Raw genomic sequence first — 23,666 nt, forward strand, 5'->3', positions numbered from 1 at the left:
ATCAACATTGTGAGGGATGGTTGACATTGCAGGGAAGCTAGTGAAACATCACACAAACCTTATTCTCGGTCCTTTTCAAAGTCAAGAGCCAGAGAAATAGAGATGAAGAGTGAGACAGAGAAAAAGAGAAAGAGCACTCCTATGTGCTGGTTCATTCCCTAAATACCCATGATGGTTGTGGGAAACCAGGGTTGGAGCCAGGAGCTGAGAACTCAGTCCAAGCATCTCTTATAGGTAGCAGGGATCCAGCAACTTGGGTCTGCTGTCTCCTAGGGCTTGCGTTGACAGGAAACTGGAATTGGCAGCTGGAACTGGGAATTGAAATCAGGTACTCTAATATGGGACATGGCATCTTAATTGCCATTCTAACCACTAGGACAAATGCCAACCTCATGGATAGGTAATTTTGATGCAAGTTTGAATTAGTTTGTTATCAGCCTCTCTTGTGCAGCTGTGACTTCATTCAGATAAAATTTCCTAGGTTTATGAGGGGACTTTAAATAGTTCATGAATTGCAAGATAAGTTTATTTTGGTCCAAAATTTCTTGAAATCCATGCCTATTTTTTCATAATAGATGTTTCAGTGAACCTTTTGAATACCCCTCAGGTGTACAGATTTCAATTTTTTTTTTGCACCAAGATAAACTTTTATGAACTATTCCATGAACTATTTAAAGTACACTCATATAAGTCATAATAGACTTTGACTTCTTTTAAGTGACCCTAGAACTCCAACATACTATCAGGGCTTAGATGAAGATTTTGTCACTTATACCAAAACTAATAATTGAATATAGATTGTGCTACAGGAGAATATTTTAAAAATTGGAAAAAGATTTTCAAACCAGGAATGCTCTAGAGAGGTGCAGTCTGTTATATCATGGTCCTCAGGAGATTAACAAACACTTAAATATTACTTCTGATAATCATTCATTCAACAGTTTTATTTTGTGCTTATTTTAGGCCATCTACATTAATAATAGTAAAAAATGAAGACTTTCTTTTACAAAGACTTTGTTACAGAACAACAGTCAGAAGGGCACGGTCTCCAAGTTGCCTTTCTCCCCATCATCATAGTTACCCACCCATGCTCTCTTATTTGGACTGGTGTGTATCCAACTGTGTTATAGACCATCAACTTTTTTTTTCTATGTACAAAGTTAATTACTTTATATGAATGAACAGAACTCAAAATTTCTTTCAAGTCATCTACCCAATCAACTTAGTGCTGATTGTTGTAGCTGGGAATGAGAGGAAGTAAAACACAAGTTCGAGTTTCTCTGACATTTTAGGATAGAGTGGAATGGCAGTAGGACTCCAACTCCCCACTGACTTCAATCACAACAGTTCTAAAGCAGGAGGGCTCTAATCCCTTTCTCCTCTCTAGGAACCACTTGTTTGCTTGTTCCCAGGAAAAAGAATGTTGACCTTCTGAAAACATCTCACTCCCTAGTACTCATGTCTCATATGGTGAAAAGTGTGACTAATATGCAGGCTATCAGGTAAATATATGGTTGTTTCTGGAAAATTCTACTGTTACCTCTGGAGGATACCATTTCTTCTTTATTTTTTTTAAAAAATTATTAATTTGAAAAGCAGAAAGAGACAGAGAGAAAGATAGCTTCCATCCCACTGGTTCTTCCCAAATGCCTGTTACACCTGGGCCAGGATGAACCCAGGAGCCAGGAACTAAATATGAATCTCCCTTTGTGAATAGCAGGGACCTAACTAGTTGAGCCACCACTGGCTGCCTCCCAGGGAGTGCATTGGCAGGAAGCTAGAATCAAAAGCAGACCCAGGACTCCAGGTTAGGCATTCTGAAAGGCGATACAGGTGTCCCAAGTGGCATCTAAACCGCTGTGCTAAATGCCACCCCCCATTTCTTTTTTTCTGTTAGTAAAGCCCATGAAACTTCAAACACTGCTTTGTGATGGGGAGAGAATGGAAACAGGAACATTCACATGGTTGCTCAATGTAATGATGTAAAAGCTGTTGTAAGTGAGGTGCAGGGTCAGATAGAGGATGAGTTAAAGTCTCATTCCAGCATTTGATAGACAATGGGGAAGTTTCTGAACTCTCCTTTGCCTCCCTGTCTGAAAACCTTGACTTATTCTTGTAGCAACTTCTGTAAGTGGATGGTGTGTTTATGGAGGATTCAGAGAATGTATGTGAGTCCTAGCACTGGGCCTGGAACCTGGTAAATGACTGTGAGGAGGAGGCTGCTTCCTAATGAAATTCATGAATGATAACATGACTTCCTAAGAAAGCTGATTTGAAACAGTTATGGCATGAATGTATTCTGCCTTTTTATTCTTTCAGAGGCAGTCCACAGAGAAGCCCTCCTACACCGTGAATTATCTGTGGGTCAGTGGGCTTCTTGGAATTACATTTTCCTTTGATAAACATCAACTTAATATGGTTTGAACCCACAGGGTAGAAAATATAAAAAGGTCGATGAAACAGAGATATCAGAAATTGACCACTGTAAACCTACCTCTCATTACAGTGGATCCTAATAATTCTATTCTCTCATTCCCTAAGTGGGAAAACAGGGGCAGAACCAGGACCAAGTTTAGACTACTCTTCCATAAACTGTTTAGATGAAAAGTTTCAAAGACTGAAGAAATAAACCTAGTGCAATGACTCTCTATGTACTTATCATCCAATTTCCATAGTTATCAGCACGTTACTTGTCTTGGACAACTGATTTTTAATCTGATTTTGGTGTCATGTATAACTTCACAGAGCTGTTCAGAATCAGTATCTTAGAGAGCATACCGCAAGCAAAGAAATATAGCAAAAAGAGGAGAAGGACACAGCATCTGAAACAAAAGCAGATTGTCAAGAAATGCTCCAAATGTAGAAAATTCTCTCAAGTTGTTTTGACAATAGACTGGAAAACACAGACTTGCTCTGAAAGGACTCTGTTCCTTTAAATTACTTACAGTTCCCACCCAGATCTTGCACCCTGGCCAAATGCCTGACCACTCTCGCTTAAACTTAGCCTAATAAACATGAATCAAAGATCGCAAAAGATCCAAATGCAAAGACAATTTTTGTACTCCACAAAGCAGAGCAATATCAAGTAGCTAATTCCATCCCTGGTGGTAGTCTTTGCTGTGGACATTTATGCAACCTGTCTTTAATTCCTGACGGTCATTGTAAGGTAAGACATCACTGCTTTGTTTCAAACATTTGGGAAGACCAAATGGCTTACATACTTGTTATATAAAGAAAGCTGTCAAAACTTTGTATCCTCTGCTACTACTGTAAATCAGTTATTAGAGAGAAACAAATTATTGCTAAGATGTAGACATTTAAAATTTATTTTAAAAATATTTTGAAATTTTTAATTTTTCATTCTACTAAACAGTATTGTATTGTAGTGATGTTAATACTCTTTGGGATCTTTTTCTTAATTTGGGATAATATTTTATTCAATTTTAATTATAGGGTATTTGACTAATTTGACAATTAAAGTAACATCTTTATACAATCATTTTATCTTCATAAAGAAATAATTGGGATGCAAACACTTAACAAAATTGGACAACTCTACTAGAAGATAATTTCATTTCTGAAAAATTCTTAAATATAAAGTCTCTTAGATTCACTCATCCTGATGTTTACTCAAGTAAGTTTTAGGCAAAAAAAGTAAAATATTGCATTTAGCTAAAGATCGTCATTGATTCTGCTGTTATCATTAGTAAAGCTAGAGATTACATTTATTTCATTTAAATAATGGAATCTCATGCCTTGAAATCTGCTTTCTTTGTATGTGACTTCTGAAAGGGAGATAGATTAGAATTATTAAAAACTGAAGCAAATAAAATGTGGTAAAAATGATTAGAAATGAAGCAGCTCCTAAGAGGCCAAACAAATAAAGAAGAAAGAGATTTTAGTAAGTAAAAGAGAACAAGAGTAGAAAGGTAGAAGTGTGTACTCTAGCTATGATAGGGGACCAGAATGGAAGGACAAGACTGGTTTGGGTAGGTTAGATCAAAATTGTCAGAGCAAATAGTAACTAAATATGAGATCTTGTGATTATTGTGATGAGTGAATTGTGTAATGAACATTATACATACTGGGGTTTGGATATGATTGCATTATTCTATGCCTATAGAACCACATGAGCAGGTAATTAGTTTTGGGGAAAGATAAGTCTGTTTAAAGCCAGTATTTCCAAAGCCATAAATGAAGCCTACCAAGGAGAAGAAGATTCTAAGATTCTAAGAAGATTCTTAGAATCCAGCATGAAAATCACCTCTGTGTTTTGAAGAGTTGCTTGTGTGCAAAAAATCTCTCTTCCTCTTAGTGAAATTCAATACTCCCAATTTCTGGGATGTTTCTTATGGTATGGACTCAACCAAAGAGAAAAGTCATTTGTAATACAAGGGACATTTCTCTTTGTAATGCAATAGCAGCTGTATTTTTCTGTATTGCCTTGCCTCTACACCAACCTTCAGACTTAAAGTTGTACATCTTTTGTATTATTCTCCTTGGTTATTAAAGGAATTCCCTAAGGGTGAATGTCCTTAATTTGTTCCTTTTCCGTTGCACATTTTCTTCTTCTTCTTCCCTCTTCTTTTTTAATCCAGCTGTCGTCACATGTTAGTATACCTGACCTGAAGCGCAGTTGGCATTTGGCCAATTGCACTTGATGCGCCTGCCAGCTGAGTTGCTTGGTCGCACTGATCCAAAGTTCTTTTAATAAACTTCCTGCTAGACAGCGGTATTTGAGGAGCATACTGTGGTATGAAGCCATCTGTTTCTCCATCCCCAACCCAACAGCTTTGCTTCCTTTGGGTTTACCCATCTGACATGCATGAAAGAAGTCAGTCTTCCCATCTCACTCCTCACTGCCTTTACACGTACTTGTATTTCCATTCTGTGTTCAGAACCTGGAGAAATTGTGCTTGTCACTTCTCAGTTCACATATCCTAAAGGCAAGATGTCAAAGAAGGTAAATGTGACCCGTTTTCCATAACTCCTGAAGTAGGCAAGCATTTCCAGACCAGGTTGAATACTGGCTCAAAATGAGCTTTCTTGTTCCTTGTCTCTTGGACAGACTGAGCTAGTAACACATCATTCTTTTGCCATGGAAGTATGTGGGTTTAAAAATCATTCGGCATGTAGCTGGACATATTGGCTAATGAAGATGACTGAGGATTTTAATACAGAATTAGATTTTTCATTGTCAATTTACCCAAGTAGTTTTGCAGTGCAGTTCTAAGGGGATGATTCATGGCTTCAAGTCCTCTTTCTGCCCATTAGTTCTTCCAGCTAACACTGGAAGAACAATGTTGTTTTTCAGCAAATCTGTTGCTTTTGCTCTCACACTCTCTTGATTCGTGGAATGTTCAGCTACAGTCTATCCAGGAACCCTGTTGGAGACAGTTTCCAAAACAGGAGCAGAAAAGAGAAATGGGTTTCTATGGGAACAGGAGGGCGATTTGATTTTGACTCCTCTCTGAACTCCTTGAAGTTGTGCATGCCACATTAAGACCAAAATGGAGGTGGTTCTCTACAATCCTGCAAAATACTGGTTTGTCAAGAATCAGTTATAATGAATGCAATGGCCGCATAGCAATCTGAATTCACCCTAAAGAATCTGGAAATGACAAAGCAGACCCTGAGAACGTACCTCACCAGACGGAGTATGGCTGAAAAACTTTAACTGGCTCCCCTACTCTCTGCTCCTCATCATATCATGGGAAATTAAGACTCCTTGAATACATTTCTTTGAATAGGGACAAATATTTACTAATAAATGCTTGGTTGTGGTGTCATGATTTCTTTGAATTAACAACATGTAAAATCTCAATGTAAATATTTTCCTAGAAGTGTTCATGAAAGCCTCTTTCTGTAGTCACATGCAAATGTTTCAACTCTGCTGGTCTGAAATAAAAATGTTGCGAACACTGTATTTTACTAAGACATTTATAACTGGTTTTTCTGTTAAAGATTCTACAAGGCAGATGAGATTTCACCATCTACCATAATGCGGAACAGCTATTTTGCCTTCTGCCTCCTGCTTTTGCCAGCTTTTCTGAATCAAACAGTGTATGGACAAAGAAAGAAAGGACCAAAACCGAATCCACTTGCAAGGAAAAATGACTTCCGGGGTAAAAAAAAATTTGTTTCTGTTTTAAGTATCAGTGTTAACCTATTAAACACTGATATGAGCTTTTCTGAGTTATGTTCATGTAAAGAGCAAATCACACACACACACACACACACACACACGGCATTCTACCTGATATCATTATATTATGATAATACATTTTCTATAACTTGAGCACATTAGAGTTTTTATCCACTTGTGTGTTTATTGTTTTAGTTGAGCTTTACAGAACCCTTGTAAGTTTTAGTAGGACAGAGATTGCCACTTTCATATTACAGATCAAGAATTGAGGTCAGGAGAGATTACGTGACATATTCAAGGCCATAGGCAAAGTAACGAGTAAGGTACAGAGCAAGTATTCAAACCTAAATTCCCTGTTATTTTTTTTTAAAGATTTATTTATTTATTTGGAAGAGTTACACAGAGAAGGAGAGGCAGATAGAGAGGTGTTCCATCCACTGGTTCACTCCCCAGATGGCTGCAACATCTGGAACTGCCCTGATTTGAAGCCAGGAGCTTCCTCCAGGTTTTCTACATGGGTGCAGGAGCCCAAGGACATTGTCCAACAACTTTTGCTTCCCCAGGCCACAGCAGAGAGCTGGGTCAGAAGTGGGGCAGCCGGGACTTGAACCCGCGCCCATATGGGATGCAGGCACTTCATGGTGGCTTTACCCATTATGCCACAGCACTGGCTCCACTTCCCTGTTTAGAGTTAAATTTATTTCCCCGTTACTCTTGCTATAGTGTACATGTCACATACTCCCTTGACTTCAAGAAAGGTAAAAACAAAACAGAAAACCAACGTGAGGACTCAGTAATTTTGCTTCTGGGCAACTTCTCCCACTATTTGTTCAGTTTTTGAACTGTGAGAGACCCTTCCTTCACCCACTTTACAAGAGTTTAAAAGTAAGAAGATGCTTAGAATCTGTAACATTTTTGTTTTCTCTTTATTTGCATGATTTTACAAGGGGGAAATTTATAGACTTGAAAGGAATTTACTTCTTTACAGCATAAGCCTTATCCCCAAAGTGTCTCTCATATTTCCTTTCCTCCTCTCTCAAAAATGTACATGATATACCTCTGGGCTTTCCTTAAGCATAGGTGTTTCATGAGCAGGGATAATTATTTTGCCTAACCATTTTGTTCTGTTTCAGCCTCTATTTGCTTCATAGACATCGTCTTCATTGTGGACAGCTCTGAAAGTTCCAAAATTGTCCACTTTGATAAACAGAAAGATTTTGTGGAGCGCTTGAGTGACAAGATTTTCCAGGTGACTCCAGGTCACTCCTTGAAATATGACATCAGACTGGCAGCCCTTCAGTTCAGCAGCTCTGTCCAAATTGACCCACCTTTTTCTTCCTGGAAAGACCTGAAGACATTTAAGCAGAGGGCCAAGTCTTTGAATTTGATTGGGCAAGGCACCTTTTCTTACTATGCCATCTCCAATGTTACCAGGCTATTTAAGAGGGAAGGGCGCAAAAATGGTGTGAAAGTGGCTTTGCTGATGACTGATGGCATCGACCATCCAAAGAATCCAGATGTTAAAAGTATTTCTGAAGATGCCAGAACTTCAGGGATATCATTTATCACCATCGGACATTCCACTGATGTCAATGAAGCCAAACTTCGTTTGATATCTGGAGATTCATCCAGTGAACCCATTCTACTCTTGAGTGACCCAACCCTTGTGGATAAAATTTGGGATCGCCTGGTAGGTACCAATGGGTTGGTCATCTATTTCTTGCCATATTATTTATAACTTGTTTAGAATTTCTGTAAGGATAGATATTGGGTCAAAAAAAAAAACATAAAGAAACTAAGTGGAATTATCACTTTGGGAGTGGAAAGAAATCTTTCTGAAGTCTCTCCACTTCTTTCATAGTTTACACCAGATAACCTGGGAAACTACCAGATTCATTTCCTGGAATTACATTCCTAACTGTATTACTCACCAATGCTGAGGATCTGGGGAGGCTTGCTTTCCAGTCATATACGTCTGGCTCCTGTTTGTATACATCCTAAGATGATGAACACTGCTGACTTGCATTGACTTTGTGGTCAACTGGGGGTCTGCTGTTTTTTGGTTTCTCCCCATGCCACACCGGCAGAAGTATTTTTGACTGTTTCATTTATTGTCACATTATTCTACTCAGTGTAGAGACTTCAATGTTAACTTCTACGAAGTAGGAGAAGACTTTAACAAGTCCATCCAATTTAAAATCGATTGCAGCCTACACCCAACCAACAGCTTCTCCCATCACAATAGTGATTCCCACTCAGCTGGGCTGATTAGCTGTGTTGATGGTTTTCTGGATTCGTTGCTCAGCTACGTATGAGAGCCTTTCCTTGCTGTTTTGGGAAACACAAGGCAAAACAATCGAAATGAAATCCTTCTTTACAACATTTCTCCAGGAGAAAACTCCTGGAGATAAACTGGATGATTTGTTAAGTGTTAAAAATTGATCTTCTTAAAAATACTGACTTTGTGATTTCCTGAGAAGAGGACAAAGCAGATAGATGTGTGTGCTAGGAACTGAGCCTTTCACATGGCCGTTTGCTGTTGGTTGCAAGTCCAGAGACTGTGTTGCTCCTTTGTCCCTTCCCCCAGTCCTCTTCCCAACTTTACTGTTCCCATTTTACACCCAGTTGTTTCTGGCAGAGACTAGAGTTTTCCTTGTTTAAATAATGTGCAAGTGCACTCCAAATATTAAGCACTACTCTGAGCACTTTATATATCTTATTTTTTCAGTGTTCCCCACAATCTTACATTGTAGGGAACATTAGTATTCTGATTTAATGGCTTAAAATTTAAGGTCAGCAAAGACCCTGGAGTCTGCATGCTTAACCTTGTAGTGGCGTATTGAGAAGGCAAATAGTGTCTGGTTTTAAGGTTTTCTCTGTTTAGAACTGCCTTTCTATGGTTAAGCAACATTTCTCCTCCAAAGCTGCTATGATTTCTGGCCTTTCACACTGGAGGATGGAGGGCTCAAAGGGGAGTTCTGCTGAGATCAGAGACAGAGATGAGAGGCCTAGCCCCTGGTCCTTGGGACAAAGGCTCATTCTGAGCAACTTTTTTCAGGAAAGGGGAAACTTTTTTCAGGAAAGCCAGTCGTGCCTGGCTGACACCTAGCCCTGTGTGTGTTATGGTTTAAGGAGTCCTCAACGTTAAGCTTAAAACAAAAGATCCCGGCATGAGCAGGGAAAATCCTGGGGATGAGACCTTGCGTCATCTGTTGCTATCTCCCCACCTCCCTACCAGGGTGAGAAGCTCTCACTGCAGAGGATGGGCCAGCAGCAAATTGTCTGGCCAGATGTGTCGGCTCAGGATGCCCCTGCTCCCTGCAGACACACCCTGGTGGAGAGCTCCTGCCCACCTGAGAACACAGGCTCTTGGCAGTAGACTGGAAGCCAAACTGTTTCTGGAGAAACCAGAAAACAAGCAATGACGCAGCTCTTCCTTGGTTAGCATCCTGTGATTTCAGCCTGTTTGTTCAGATGGGAGCTCTGTGAATAAGCCCCTTCTTAGAAGGAGACGCTGCTTTCCAAACACTTCCAGGATCCGAAGTACTTCCTAGGCTCCTCAGAGAAGGCCAGCCAGGGTGCAGTGTTTCACACGGTCACCATCTGGGAGGCAGAAATCAACGCTTGTTCAGATCATTGGAAAATTCCCTCATTAAATCCATTTTTTTGCATCTTTAGTTTTTTTTTGTTAACTTTTTGGCTTAAAATAATTCTGTAGATGACTTTTAAAATAAGTTGATTAGGTACAATTTAAGTTCAAAACTGCGTCTCCTTAAAGTTCCCTGAGTTTCGACAGATGAAACTACCAACAGGATTAGAACGTAGAACATTTCCGTTGCTCTCAAATGTTTCCTCATACCTGTCTTGCTCGTGAGCAGCTGTTCTTTCAGCTCTCTAGATGTGTGTATAACTTCTAGAACTTGATACAAGTAAATTTACAAGTACAAGTAAATGTACTTTTTTTTGTGTCAGGATTGCTTTGCCTAGTATAGTGATTTTGAAATGAATCTGAGTTGTCTTTTGCATTAGAACTTTATTCCTTTTTTTGTTGAGTAGACTTTAGTTGACTTTAATTCGCCTGAGTGTCTACAATGAATAGATTTTATAGGAGTCAAGACAAATAAGGAATCACTGTACATTCCTTGATGCTTGCATAGGAAGTATCATGTAAAAACCCGGTGAAAATACTTCAGTTCTGAATTACCCTAGAGAGACTTGATAATTCCAAACTGAAGGGAATATGTAAAATATTTTATTGTAATTTACATAACAATATTAAAAGCTAAGAAATAATTCAACTTCATCTCCTGAATATATTGCTTAAAGCTTTAGAAGAGTAGAAGAAGGTATGTGGAAACTTCTAAAAAATTCATGCTTTTAACATCTTTGTAATTAAATATTTATGAGAATAACAATTGTCACAAATTGATCCATTTTTCTAAAAATCCAAATGTATAATATCCTGTCCCTCACGTATGAACGTATGTCAAAAAATTCATGGAAAAATGGAATTAAAAGATATGTTTATTTTGGATAAAAATATTTTGAAGTTCATGCATTTTTTCCCTGAATATTTTGAAGATCACTCATTTGCATGGATTTCCAAACCATTTGTACCAAAATTCTTTGAATTCCATTTTTTGTGAACTTCTTGAAGCACCCATATGTATAACATCATAAAAACTTGAATCCATGACTTTGGTGTACATTTTTTTGACCTAATGAAGGCGTCTGTTTCTTTATCCTTTTGCACTGACACTCCAGGATTCCCTTAGACTGCATTGGAACACTCCCTTTGCTCTGGCCTCAGTCCTGTTCTCACAGAGTGGACAGGGAGAGAGAGAGAGAGACAGAGAGAAAGGTCTTCCTTTGCCGTTGGTTCACCCTCCAATGGCCACCACGGCCGGCGCGCTGCAGCCTGCGCACCGCGCTGATTCAAAGGCAGGAGCCAGGTGCTTCTCCTGGTCTCCCATGGGGTGCAGGGCCCAAGCACTTGGGCCATCCCCCACTGCACTCCCTGGCCACAGCAGAGAGCTGGCCTGGAAGAGGGGCAACCGGGACAGAATCCGGCGCCCGGACTGGGACTAGAACCTGGGGTGCCGGCGCCACAAGGCGGAGGATTAGCCTAGTGAGCCGTGGCGCCAGCCCCAGCTGTTCTTACAACCTGCTTCTCTGAGTGAATGGAAGCCTCACTACTCCCCAAGGCCCCCAGTTCTGGCCACATGGGCCCTTCTGTCACTCTCTTTAAATGTCCCCCATCACTGCTTCCTTTGTCCTCTTGCCTACTCTTTGTGACTTTCTTCCTTGTAAACTTTGACATATAGAACACATACCACCCATGACTTGATCCTTTGCATTCCTCTCTTCAAAGTCATTCAGAAACCCCATCTATTCCAAGAAACCATCTTGCTACCAGACCCCAATCTAAGGCCTCCTTCCTACACAGTTGACGTGTGTTGCCCTCTGTTCCTGGGGCTTACAGGCTGAAAGTGCCCTGAGGGATAGAGCTTTGTTCTTTGTTTGAAACAGTCTCTTCTATTGTGTAGTTTTAGGTCCACTTTTGTTTCCATAGAGATATAAATTCCAGCAAATATGAAATCAAATGTGTTCCCAAAATAGCTACTTGGTTGGGTTGTTATGGTTTTGAGCCTTCTGATACGTATTTTTAAATAGCAATAAGCAATGCAGAAGTTCAATCTTCAAAAAGAAGAGATGAACAAAAGTGTGAATGTATACATCAGGCACAGCGAGAGGTAAATTCATAAATTTAAAAACAGACATGGCTATTGCGTATTGTAAAAAAAAATGGTTGTCAAGTGACAAAACTGACTTTTTCTTTATTTCAGTAGTTTTTTCAATATTACAATTTGACTTGAATTATTAGCTGTTTTATTATTGCTTCTCCTAAAGTCCTTCTGATTCCTTTTCCCTGTCTCCCAGAAGAAACCAAGTTTTTGATGTGTTTTAAATATTTTCATCATATTGTATGCACCCATCAGCAACTTGCGTTTTCACTCAGTGGTGTTTGGAAGCTTATCTATGATGAAATAGGCAGGCCCAATGCATTCACTTTAACTTCTGGATAGTATTTCACTTATTGACCCATTCTACTATTGATGTCTATTTAACTATTTCCAATTTTAATGATTAAAACTGGCAAATGTTGAAGTGTACAAGTGTAAGAATTTCTCCAGGGATGGTCTCTAAGGGGTGTGAGGATCAAATGAGTGATCCAGCGTTGCCCTGGGCAGCCTAGAGTTAGTGTAGCCACAGCTTCACTCTTGTGAGTGCAGCCAAATGTCCTATGGAGAAATAATACCATTTGACATCTACATGGTCAATGAGTTCACATTTCTCCAGATGGCCTCTTGTCTCTTGAAGATACAAATATCATCTATTTTCAGCCTGGATTTACATGCCAAGTAATTTGAAGCATTTGGTGGTGGAGGGTAATAGGCAAGACTCTAAATTTTGTAGCTAACATCTGTTGCCTGAGTTTTAAAGCTCCTGAGACCACATGGTCAAATTTCCCCCTTTCAATATATGGGAAAAACTACCTAGAAGGATCATATAACCTGTCCAAGGCCACGTGGTTAGTTAATAGTTGAAACTGGATGGCAACCCAGGATGACTCTTAATTCCCAGCCTAACTTTTTTTCCTCATTAAACATTAGTGTTTAAAACATTTCACTGCCTTGTTCCTCTATGTTCTTAGTTGGTATGGAAATGAAGGGAAAACAAAACCAAAGGGTTGTAGGATCCTCCAGGAAGTTTCAAACTCTGATTGTTAATTTCCTCCTTAGATTCCTCATTTAAGATATCTTGTAACAGATATTCCAGTGTTTTCTACTTCAATTTCCTGTTTTACAGAATGTAAATCAGTGCTTCAGCATCACTCATAAGGCACTAGTTTGACACAGACTTTCTACTTTAATTCTGCCTGTAACCATTGGTCAGTTTCTTTCCAGTGTTTGACTTCTGAAGTGGCCTTTGATGTACTTGTCAGGTAAGGCCCAAGTGAGCTGGACTATAATAGTGAGGCCAAGAAGTTGGACAAAAACCAAATTGTGACATTTCTCTGAAATGATGAATCTGAAATAGTCTTGAAAAATGTTCTGGCTAATTCATTCTTGTGTGGGTAAGTATGAAGTGGCTTTGAAGACAAGGATGTAGCTCAAGCAAGCGACTGTGGCCAAGTCGCATTATTGTGGAAGCACATTTCCTTAATGCAGAATGAGAAGTTGAGCATGATAGACATCTCAGAATCATTAGCAAACATTTTTTCATGATGACTTTTCTATATGGGAGAGATACTATTTTTCCACCATTTAATTTTTTTTTTCTGCAAGATGGCAAGTTGAAAATATAGGTCCTTTTTTTATAGAAATGATGCATATTTCTATGAACTTTTCAGATTTCCTGGAAAATGTCATTTCTGATACTCTTAAAATCTAAAAACTGAATCACTTTTTCTTTGGCTGAAATTTTACAAATAGGGCACATGTAAAGCTCATAGAATTTCAAAGAGAAACCCTTTCTCCTGAGAATTACTTTAATGCAAATTTTTGTTGTCCCTTAACCTAAAAAAAAAAAAAGCCACTGGGCTTTCTAAATTTCTCTTTTTGAGTTTTAGTATGATTATATAAAGCCATTAATATTTTGTGAAATTATGCCTCTAAAATTAATGATTTAATGCCTTCCAATAAGTGTGTATATGTATAGGGGAAGAAAAAAAGAAAAAATTATATATTCTGCCTCAATCTTTTTAGGTAAAAATGAGAACTTTCTCATTATGGCTCGTAATTATGGTCAAATTATGGAGATTATAAAGCTGATAAAGGAAACCAAAGATGAAGCATAGGGTGCAACAGGCTAAGTTCCTAGAAAATGTAGAGTAGTTTTTAATGTGTGTGCCCTTCATATCTCCTATTCTTCCGTGGCTGCGAGTGCTCCTTGGGTGGCTGGCTGGTCGGCTTTATTGCTTTTACAAGGTTAAAAAGGCTGAGTTGCTATTCTTCTTGAAAATTGCATATCCCATAGGGAATAATTAAGACTAATGAGAAGCTGGAAGCAGAACCATGAATTGAATTAATGTCTCATTCTTTTCCCTCCTAGGATATCCTATTTGAAAAGAAGGTAAGCACCACGTGCTTTGATTACTGTGAATTACTCTAAAAGCTGGCCTTAGCTAATCATCGTGATAATTCACATTAGAAGATAAGGTGTGACTAAATAACAAAGCTTAATTCCCTTAAAGAAAGGAGCCACTCTGTTTTGAGGCAGCCGTCTGGTTTCTTTTATGCCATCATATCCACTGCAGGTTGGAAAATTGAGAAAAGTAGGAAATATTCAATATGTATTCTGTTTCTCTGTCTCTGACACCTGCTAATCATGTGAATTCTACTCTGGGCGGGGGGTATTCCTGGTGTTGGCTACAGTTAGGCGAGAGGTCCTAGCTAACAGACAAACCCAGGAATCCTCTCTTGCCACCTTTTGATTGACTTCAAGCTCATCCTCCTTCCTATTGTGCAGCAAAGAGAATCTGATGATGTCTATCAGACCACCTGGCAAAGGAAGCCGGCCAGTATCAATGAACTGGATAGGACCTAGCACTATGGGGGATCACCAGCTCCCAAAGGCTACCGTACTAGACATGAATTTCTTAAAGCCAAGAGTTTGGAGCACCTGAACTTTGTTCAATCCATTACTTATTTAGCATCAGGGCATTTGTAAGTATTATTGCATAAAATAATAGAAACCATCCAAACCTTGTAGGAGTTTCATTGAATTATACATGGTTAGATATATTATTGTATTATGACCCACTACAAAATGAAAAAAACCTTGCCAATTAGACTTGAATATTGTGCCTTCTTATCAATTCTAATTTGCATTTTATACTTAAGAGTCCTTTTAGAGTTATTTGAATTCTGTATCACTTTTTTTGCATATATATAAGGGAAAATGGATGGTTTCTAAAACGTCTTCATGTCAAAGTCTACACCTTCAGAATCACTTTTTGTCTGAACTGTTGATTCCCTTGTTTTTCTACACAATGCTGGCCTCATCCAAAGCACTGGTGATGCCATAGTCCCTAAGTGCACTCGTCCTTTTTCCCATTTCATTCTGTACCACCTGAAGGGTGTTTGCAGAAAACAATTCCTTCATCATGATTGGGCCTGCTTGGCAGCTAGTTTGAGGGGTACTCTGGTTTTAGAAAGGTCAAAATGAGGGAAAATGTACATCTTGGAATTGATAAAATATCATAGCTCAAATGTTTTTCCTTGCCAAGAAAATGAGCATTTAATACTTGTATTTGATTGAGTTTCCATGTGTGTTATAAAGAAAAACAGCAGAAATTCTAAGTTACCTGGAAATGTTTGTTTTCCCCTGTCAATTGCCATCTATAAGTTATATATATACATTTTTAATTTTATTTGAGCTGAAGAAAGAGAGCACACTCCTATACACTGGTTCTCTTTCCAAATGCCCACAATGGCTAGCACTGGCCAGGACAGAAGTCGGGAACTGGGAACTCATTCCAGATCTCCCGTGTGGGTGGCGAGGACTGAACCACTTGATCCACCACTGCTGCCTCTGTAGTGTGCATTAGCAGGAAGCTGGCGTCAAGAGTCAGAGCTGAGAAAGGAACCCAGATACTCAGATGTGGGATGCTGGCACCTTAACCGTTTCTTAACTGCTACCATAAGTGTCTGCCTCTAAGTTATATATGCATTTTTGATGGACTATCTGTTTTACATAAGCATGGTAACACTCAGTAATATTTGATTAGCTGACTCCAACTAGGCCTGAGTCTGCCTAAAATAACCGAAGGAAAAAAATCCTTATAAACTTGCAAAGTAAGATTTCTTCAGAGGACGACTTCAGTTAGTCATGCACTGAATAATACCTGAGTGCTCTCTCTCACTGTGTGTTAATATTGTGTTTCTTTGTCAATTCAGTGTGAGCGCCAGATGTGTGAGTGCGAGAAGGGGGACCCAGGCGAGCCAGGCGCTCCTGTGAGTATGTTTCTGCTTTGACCTTGCGTCCTGTGCTGGGCACCGTCCATCGTCCTGGCAATGACAGCTCTGCTCTCACTGGAAAGCTCTGGGGATATCTCCTGCTGTTGCAAAGCAGTTGTTTGGAAATCACAGCAAAAATGGACAGACTGTTTCTTCTATTTCTAAAGGGACACATCTGTCCTTAAAAATAGGCCTCAGATTTTGCTGACCTAATGACGGCAGACTTGGTTTAAAATGATGAGGTTTCTCCACCAAAGACATCTCACTACTTTCATGATCATTACGAGCAGAATTTCTCAATAATGAAGTGAAAATATAGAAAACGATAACACAGATCATCAGAGCCTTAGGCAAACCTTTATCCCACTAAGGCCACAGCACAGACCACCCTGGAAGCTACCTTCACATGAATCTAGAGGAGCGGCCGCAGCAGAGAGGCCTCACAGACAGCAAGCTGATCAGGATGCTTTGAGGGGATTAGGGGTGAATCTCTGACATGGAAGCAACCCAAAATTAAAGCAGGATTGACCATAATGCTTCAGTTTTTTTTTTTAATAATTCAAAGGCAGAGTTTTTTTGGGGGGGAGGGTGGGGTGGGGTGTGGTGAGTTGGGGGGCAGAGAGAGAGAGAGAGAGAGAGAACCATCTTCTATCCACTGGTTCACTCCTCAAATGGCCTCAACTGCTGGGGCTGGGCCAGCCCAAAGCCAGGAGTCTGGAAGTCCATAGGGGCCTCCTATGTGGGTGGCAGGCGAACAAACACTTGGGCCATCTTCTGCTGCTTTCTCAGGTGCATTAGCAGGGAGCTGGATTAGAAGTGGAGAGTCAGGACTTTAACTGGCATCTATATGGAATGCTGGTTTTGCAGGTGACAGCTTAACCTGCTTACCACAATGCTGGTCCTGCTGATTCCAAATTTGATAGGATTGTCCTCAGAGGAGTCTTCCTTTATATTCTGGCCTAATATTTGGTAGGTGTCCTGTCTGTCATGGAAAGATATTTGAAGTAACATTGGGATTACTAGAGATGCTGAGTTTTTATTTTATTTTATGTTGTTATGATATGTTTTGTTATTATATTTTTATTTTTCAAAAATTAAATTTTTTGTTTTTCTATTTTATTTTAAAGGGAGAGAGAGAGAGAATCTCTTACCCACTGATTCACTCCCCAAGTGTCCATAACAACCAGTGCTAGGCTAGGCTGAAGCCAGGAGCAAGTAACTCAGTCTGGGTCTCCCATGGGATTGGCAGGGACTCAAGTACTTGAGCCCTTACAGCTGCCTCCCAGGTGTGGATAGCAGGAATGGAGAGCAGAGCTGGGACTCGCAGCTGGGCTGTGGGCATCCCAAGGGGCAGCCCCAACACGCTGAACGTTTCTCCAGCACATATCAGCAGGAAGCATCCATCTGCTTGTCCAGTATTCAGTGTATTTATGTGGTTCCAAACCTTATCCTGAGAGTTCAGAAGCCCAGTGAAAAAGTTTCACAAAATGAGTGGATAAAAATGTTGAACTAATGCTTGTATTTGGGGGTGGGGGGAATGTGGACTGTGAATATGTTAGAATATAACACATTTCAGCTTGACACTTGGGTCTAAGGCCTGTGTTTTTTAAAACCAGGCTAACAATCAAGGCTTTAAAGAGTGAGCATGTCTGCCCACACTTGTCTTCTTCCCTCCCTCCTCCCTTCCCTCCCTCCCTTTCTTTCTCTCTCTCTTTCTTTTTTTTCCCCCAAAACAGAGTTAGATACCTACAGGGTAATGGGCCAGCCGTAGAAACTTACTTTTGGTAAAGCAAAGGTTGAACTTTCCCATGTTACAAAGTATTAGTTTCAACTTATTTCACTAAGAGATTGCCTGGGGGAAGGATGTTCAGATGTGTGTGTGTGTGTGTGTTTAAGATTTTTTATTTATTTGAGAGGTAGAGTTACAGACAGTGAGAGGGAAGACAGAGGAAAGGTCCTCCTCCTTCTGTTGGTTCACCCCCCAAATGGCCACAACGGCTGTAGCCATGCCGATCTGAAGCCAGGAGCCAGGAGCTTCTTCCAGGTCTCCCACACGAGTGCAGGGACCCAAACACCTGGCTCATCTTCTACTGCCTTCCCAGGCCATACCAGAGAGCTGGATCAGAAGAGGAGCAGCCAGGACTAGAACTAGCGCCCATATGGGATGCCGGCACCACAGGTGGAGGATTAATCCACTGCGCCATGGTGCCGGCCCCGTGATGGATTTTAAAATGAACAGTAAGAAAGCTTACAATTGCAGAGCTAATCTGATAAGTTCATTCACTTACTAATGTTGTGTTTTAATAAGGATAAGCCATAGAAACATGATATTTAACAGTTATTGAAGACTTTCCAAAATCAGTTCCCAGGAAAGCAACCTTTTTTGATGACTTGAGAACAGGTCTTGCCTTTGTGGAACAGGATTGAAGAGCTCCCTTCTCTCATCATTTGAGGTTGCCCCCTCGATGTCAGATTTTGTTTGCAAAGTTCCTGAGAAGTAACTGCTTAGGGAAGCAGTAGCTGATGGGAAAGGGAAGCATTATATTCACTTAAGCAAATTTAGAAAATCTGTCTATTCAAGACAGTGCAGTTTTCCTTGTGTAATAAAGGGACAAAAGGAGTTGAATTTACTTGGCAGGTAAAGGTTTTCCAGTTTTCTTTCATTTTATGCAATATGGATAATTAGAAATTATTAGAAAGTATCAGGAACTAATAGAACACCAATTCACAATGATCTTTTTCTTTCTCTTTGCCTTCAGGGTACACATGGAAACCCAGGTGTCAAAGGTGAGCGAGGACCAAAAGGAAACCCGGTAAATGAATAAACAGCTTTTTTTAAACTTGCTTTTTGTGTGTATATATGTATGTATGTATGTATTTATACCTAGAAACCTTTTATTTAAGGTATGCAAACTTCATGCACTTCATATGTACAAATTTAGGAACACAGTGATTCTTCCCACCCTACCCACCCTCCTGCCTGCATTCCTACCCTTCTTCCTCTTCCCTTTTCTATTCTCATTCTTACTTTTTACAAAGCTCTATTTTCAATTAACTTTATACACATGATTAACCCTTCACTAAACAAAGAGTTTGACAAATAGTATGAAAAATAAAAAATTGTTTCTCAACATTTGAGACAAGGGCTTAAACAGCTTTTTTTTTTTAATCCAATGTATCTACTTCTTAGATTTATTTAAAGTACAGAACTAATAAAACAAATAGAATGAGCAAAAATCTGATATTTTGTGAGAAACACAAGATGTAGCTCTCCAATATTATCTATCTTGTGTTAGCTTGCAGTTACAAATTCTGAATTACATGAACATTTTCATCAGTAAGTTTAGGAAACCTTGGGATATTGAATAAATAGAACTTGTACTTAAATGATAGTGGCCCAAATCAATTAAGACAATGTTTCATGAACTTGTAATGTATTTTCACATTGAATGGACATTAGCACTTGCTTTTTTATATTTCTTAAAAGATTTTTTATTTACTTGAAAGAGTTACACAGAGAGAGGAAGAGAAAGAGAGAGAGTGACTGACCGACCTTCGTGTACTTGTTCACTCTCCAGATGGCCACAATGGCTAGGGCTGAGCCAATTAGGAGCCAGAACCAGGAGCTTCATCGGCCTCCCATGGGAGCAGGGGCCCATGCACTTGGGCCATCCTCCACTGCTTTCCCAGGTCTTTAGCAGGGTCCTGCATAGTGGAGCAGCCAGGGCACAAACCAATGTGAGACAAAATTTTTACAATAAGAAATAATTATTAGAGGTTGTTGCATAGAGCACCAGTTGGAGTCTTGACTGCCCTGCTTCCAATCCAGCTCCCTGCTAATGCACTTGGGAAAGCAGTAGGGGATGGCCCAAGGGCTTGGATTCTTGTGCCCACATGAGAGACCCCAAGGAAGCTCCTGGCTCCTGGCTCCAGGCTCCAGGCTCCTGGCTTTGGCTTGGCCCAGCCCTGGCTGTTGCAGCCATTTGGGGAGTAAACCAGGATGGAAGACCTCTCTGTCTCTCTCTCTGTAACTCTGCCTTTCAAATTAATAAGATAAATCTTTTTTAAAAAAGAAAAGAAATAATCATTAAAAAAAGAAAAATATCTAGTAAATATTTACATCAAATATAATGGATCACCAGTTAAATGCTATTGAATGTAAAACCTTATAAAATAGATGAGGGAATATCAAGTCTCTGATAATTACAAAGGAAACAATTTCAAGAGGTCAAGTAAAGCTAGTAAAGGAAGAAATAGAAATTCATTTGCTTTCTCTTTTAAAAAAGATTTATTTATTTATTTATTTATTTATTTGAAAGGCAGAGTTACAGAGAGAGATCTGAGATTTTCAATCTTTTGGTTCACTCCCCAAGTAGCCACGACAGCCAGAGTTGTGCCATTCTGAAGCCAGAAACCAAGGAGCTTCTTCCAGGTCTCCCATATGGATGCAAGGGCCCAAGTATTTGGGCTATCTTCTGCTTTTCCTAGGGTATTAGCAAGAAGCTGGATTGGAAGTACAGCAGCCAGAACTGAATTAGCAATGAATTGGTACCTATATGAGTTGCCAGCATTGCTTTACCTGCTATGCCACAATTCCAGGCCCTGAATTTGCTTTCTTTAGATAGTGAAAGTCAAGACAGGATCCCCTTTTAACACTAATTATTTACATTTTTGAAACTTTGGAATCCAGAGGATTATTTTTTTGGGGGGCGGGGGGGGGGGACGGTTTTTTAGTCCACAAAGTTTGGTGTGTGTGTGTGTGTGTATGTATGTGTTTTGAACTTTAAAATTTTTTTCTTATAGTAACTAAGGCAATAAAGCTAAAATACTAATAACCAGTGATAGCAATGTATTGGTGAAACTGGTTTGTTCTTCCTTGCAAAGGTAATTTGGCACATGTATTTTGAAAGCAATTAGTCAATAGGTAGAAGTCATTCAAACATTCAAATACTCAAAATTTTTACTTGATAGCCTTATTTCTGAGAGTGTTTTCAGGAGATTCTGAACAATATATTCAGTTATCTGCATGAGAGGATTTTTGCTTGTCATAGCATCTTTGGTAGCTCTGCAGCATACACACACATATACAACTGTACGGTCACTCCTCTCAGGCAAGTCTGTGTTGATGCCATGAGGCCTTTTTCTTTTTGTTGTGTTGATACCTGTCATAAGCTGATGTTCATATTTCATTTATTTAGTGTGCAATTTTGTGCCCCACAATAATTTTTCTAAGTCTTGCTGAAATCAAGCAGTCATTCTTTAGGACATTTTGGGGACTGTTCCTCAGCCCCTTGGAAACGTGCCCAAACAGCTACTCCAAGTGAAGTCCATGCGAAGTGTGCTGCCCACGCAGGATGCAGTCTGAGCTCTGAAATGGACCTGGGTTCTGCCCCCACACCTCTGGCTTCACTCCAGTGGGCCAAGTCTATCTGAGCTGCCATTGCTCCCTGTTGTAAGGTGGAAATGTCAATGTCACGGCTATTGATGTTTCCCTAAGTTGGATTACCCTATTAACATGGGGCCTCCGAAGAACACATTTTACTGAGCAGTCACTTTGCAGGGCTGTTGGATTCTGACTGAGTTTTTTTTTTTGTTTGTCATAGGGTGATGCTCAAAAAGGTGAAACTGGAGAACAAGGGCCAAGGGTACGTATACAACTAGAATGGGATCCCAGGTATTCAGAGTCTGATTGACCATTCTGACCCCGGGAGGGCAGAAATGACTTATATCCACCTGTGCTCTTGATGGCTCCAGCAGCCAGATAGAATCTGAGAAGTGGAAATGTGGTGATACACTACCTTGCTCAACAGGACTGATGATGGGATAAGGGGTGTTCAACACGTGATGTTCCCTGATGCTTAATTAGGCATTTTTGAAGGGCTCAGATGGGGAAAGCTGTTTTTATGTGTTTTCTTATATTTTATGTGTGGTGAAAATTAGAATTCCACGAGCATAGTCATTTGTAATCTAATTCTACAGACAAAGTAGAATTTATCATTCTGGTTGATTTCTAATCTCGCAAATTAGAAGACAGAAGAGATTTCTTGGGAAATAATTATAGCACATTTTGCATTTTGCATCTCTGTGGGTGCTGCGGCAAATGTGGAGAATAGCAGAGAAGCATACAGGGAATGAAATGGAGGCACGTTATGTTGCCCTTCTCTGCCATCCCTGTCAATGCGAGCCCTGTCTGAGACAGAGATTGAAAAAGTTGTTCTCTTGGCGTTTTTAATCCATTTAGTGAAAATATCTCATAGAAAACTTGGTAATGCCAATAGAAATTGATTCAGAACATTGTGTTATTCATTCAAGAAACATCTCTTAGGTATCATCCACATATAAAGTATACTAGTACATGAAAATAAAGCTAATTCCACTTACAGCTTTTAAAAGTGTGTTATCTCAGGAGAGATAAGATATCCCAAGCAGCTATAAAAAAGTCTAAATATTGTGAAAAAGGCCTGAGCAAAATATTGGCATTCAGACATTCGGGCATTCAGGCGAGATCAGAGCTACCAGGTTAGGTTTTGTGGGATGACCCCTGAAGAAGTACAGGGATGGAGCAGGATGGGGGAGCAGCAGGCACTCCTGATGGACAGGACGCCCTGAGAGGCAAGGGCGGTGGAGGCTCTGGCTTGGGGACTGATGAGATAGGGTACCTGAAGAGACAGCATCAGCCACGGTCTGCAGGAAGGGCTGAGGTCACAATTCATGCTCAAGTCTGGCTGCAAAATCCGTGCTTTGTTGGATAGTGGGAAGCCCCTGAGATTCTGGGTAAAGTGCTCGAAGGCTCCAAAAGAGAGTCTGACATTGGAGCAAGGAAAAAGCATTGCTTAGAAGCATGTGTGAAGCTGCAGACAGCATGAGAGGTGGCAGGAATTGACAAGACCTTCTCTGTCCGTAACAGGAAAGCCGCTGGCCATATGTGGCTGTGGGGCACTGGGAACCCAGCTGGTCTGAACCGAAATGAGCTGTGGGAGCAAAAATACACACTGAAGTTTAAAGACTTTGTACAAATGAAAGGATATAAAATATATCATTGATAAATTTTTAATGAAATTTATCCGTGAGATTTTTATCTCATTTTTTTAAAGATAAAATTCAATCAACTGCTGAAGTGACAGTTTTTTGAACCTATTGGGATACCAGAATATATTATTAAAATTGATTTCACTTCTTTGCTCTTTTAAATGTGGTTATGAGAACATTTTAATTATATATGTGGCTTGCATTTCTGGTTCTATTGTGTTAGACAGCATTGAGCTACAGTGAGGGGAAAAAAAGGCAGAAGGGAACATGATGAGAATTTGGGAAGGGGAGAGAATGATGACGTGTGGTAGTTAGGTCATGTATGCAGCAAATATTGACTGAACATTCGCTGAGCACTGGCGTTTCTTTTAGAGCTAGGAAATAGGAATGAGCCATGCAGGGGATACAATAAGCAGACAAAGATGCCTCATTTCAGGCAGTGAGAAGTGTTATGAAGGTGTGAACAAGGT

At 39.9% G+C, this 23,666-nt stretch overlaps 1 protein-coding gene across 2 annotated transcripts in view; it reads left to right on the forward strand.

Annotated features, from left to right (window-relative positions):
* Positions 1-23,666, forward strand: part of COL28A1 (collagen type XXVIII alpha 1 chain) — a 195,040-nt gene that overhangs the window by 11,146 nt on the left and 160,228 nt on the right. Inside the window, exons 1-7 of one of the 2 annotated variants that reach the window (XM_051852947.2) lie at positions 2,282-3,166; positions 5,965-6,125; positions 7,279-7,835; positions 14,261-14,281; positions 16,108-16,164; positions 18,927-18,980; positions 21,771-21,812. In XM_051852947.2, coding sequence (XP_051708907.2) covers positions 6,002-6,125; positions 7,279-7,835; positions 14,261-14,281; positions 16,108-16,164; positions 18,927-18,980; positions 21,771-21,812 — 855 coding nt within the window. In that variant the 5' untranslated portion in view covers positions 2,282-3,166; positions 5,965-6,001. Of the gene's footprint in view, positions 1-2,281; positions 3,167-5,964; positions 6,126-7,278; positions 7,836-14,260; positions 14,282-16,107; positions 16,165-18,926; positions 18,981-21,770; positions 21,813-23,666 lie in introns of those variants that run through there. The other variant, XM_008261700.4, reaches the window with a different exon arrangement.

This window comes from Oryctolagus cuniculus, chromosome 16, assembly GCF_964237555.1.
Source record: "Oryctolagus cuniculus chromosome 16, mOryCun1.1, whole genome shotgun sequence".
Taxonomy (NCBI): domain Eukaryota; kingdom Metazoa; phylum Chordata; class Mammalia; order Lagomorpha; family Leporidae; genus Oryctolagus; species Oryctolagus cuniculus.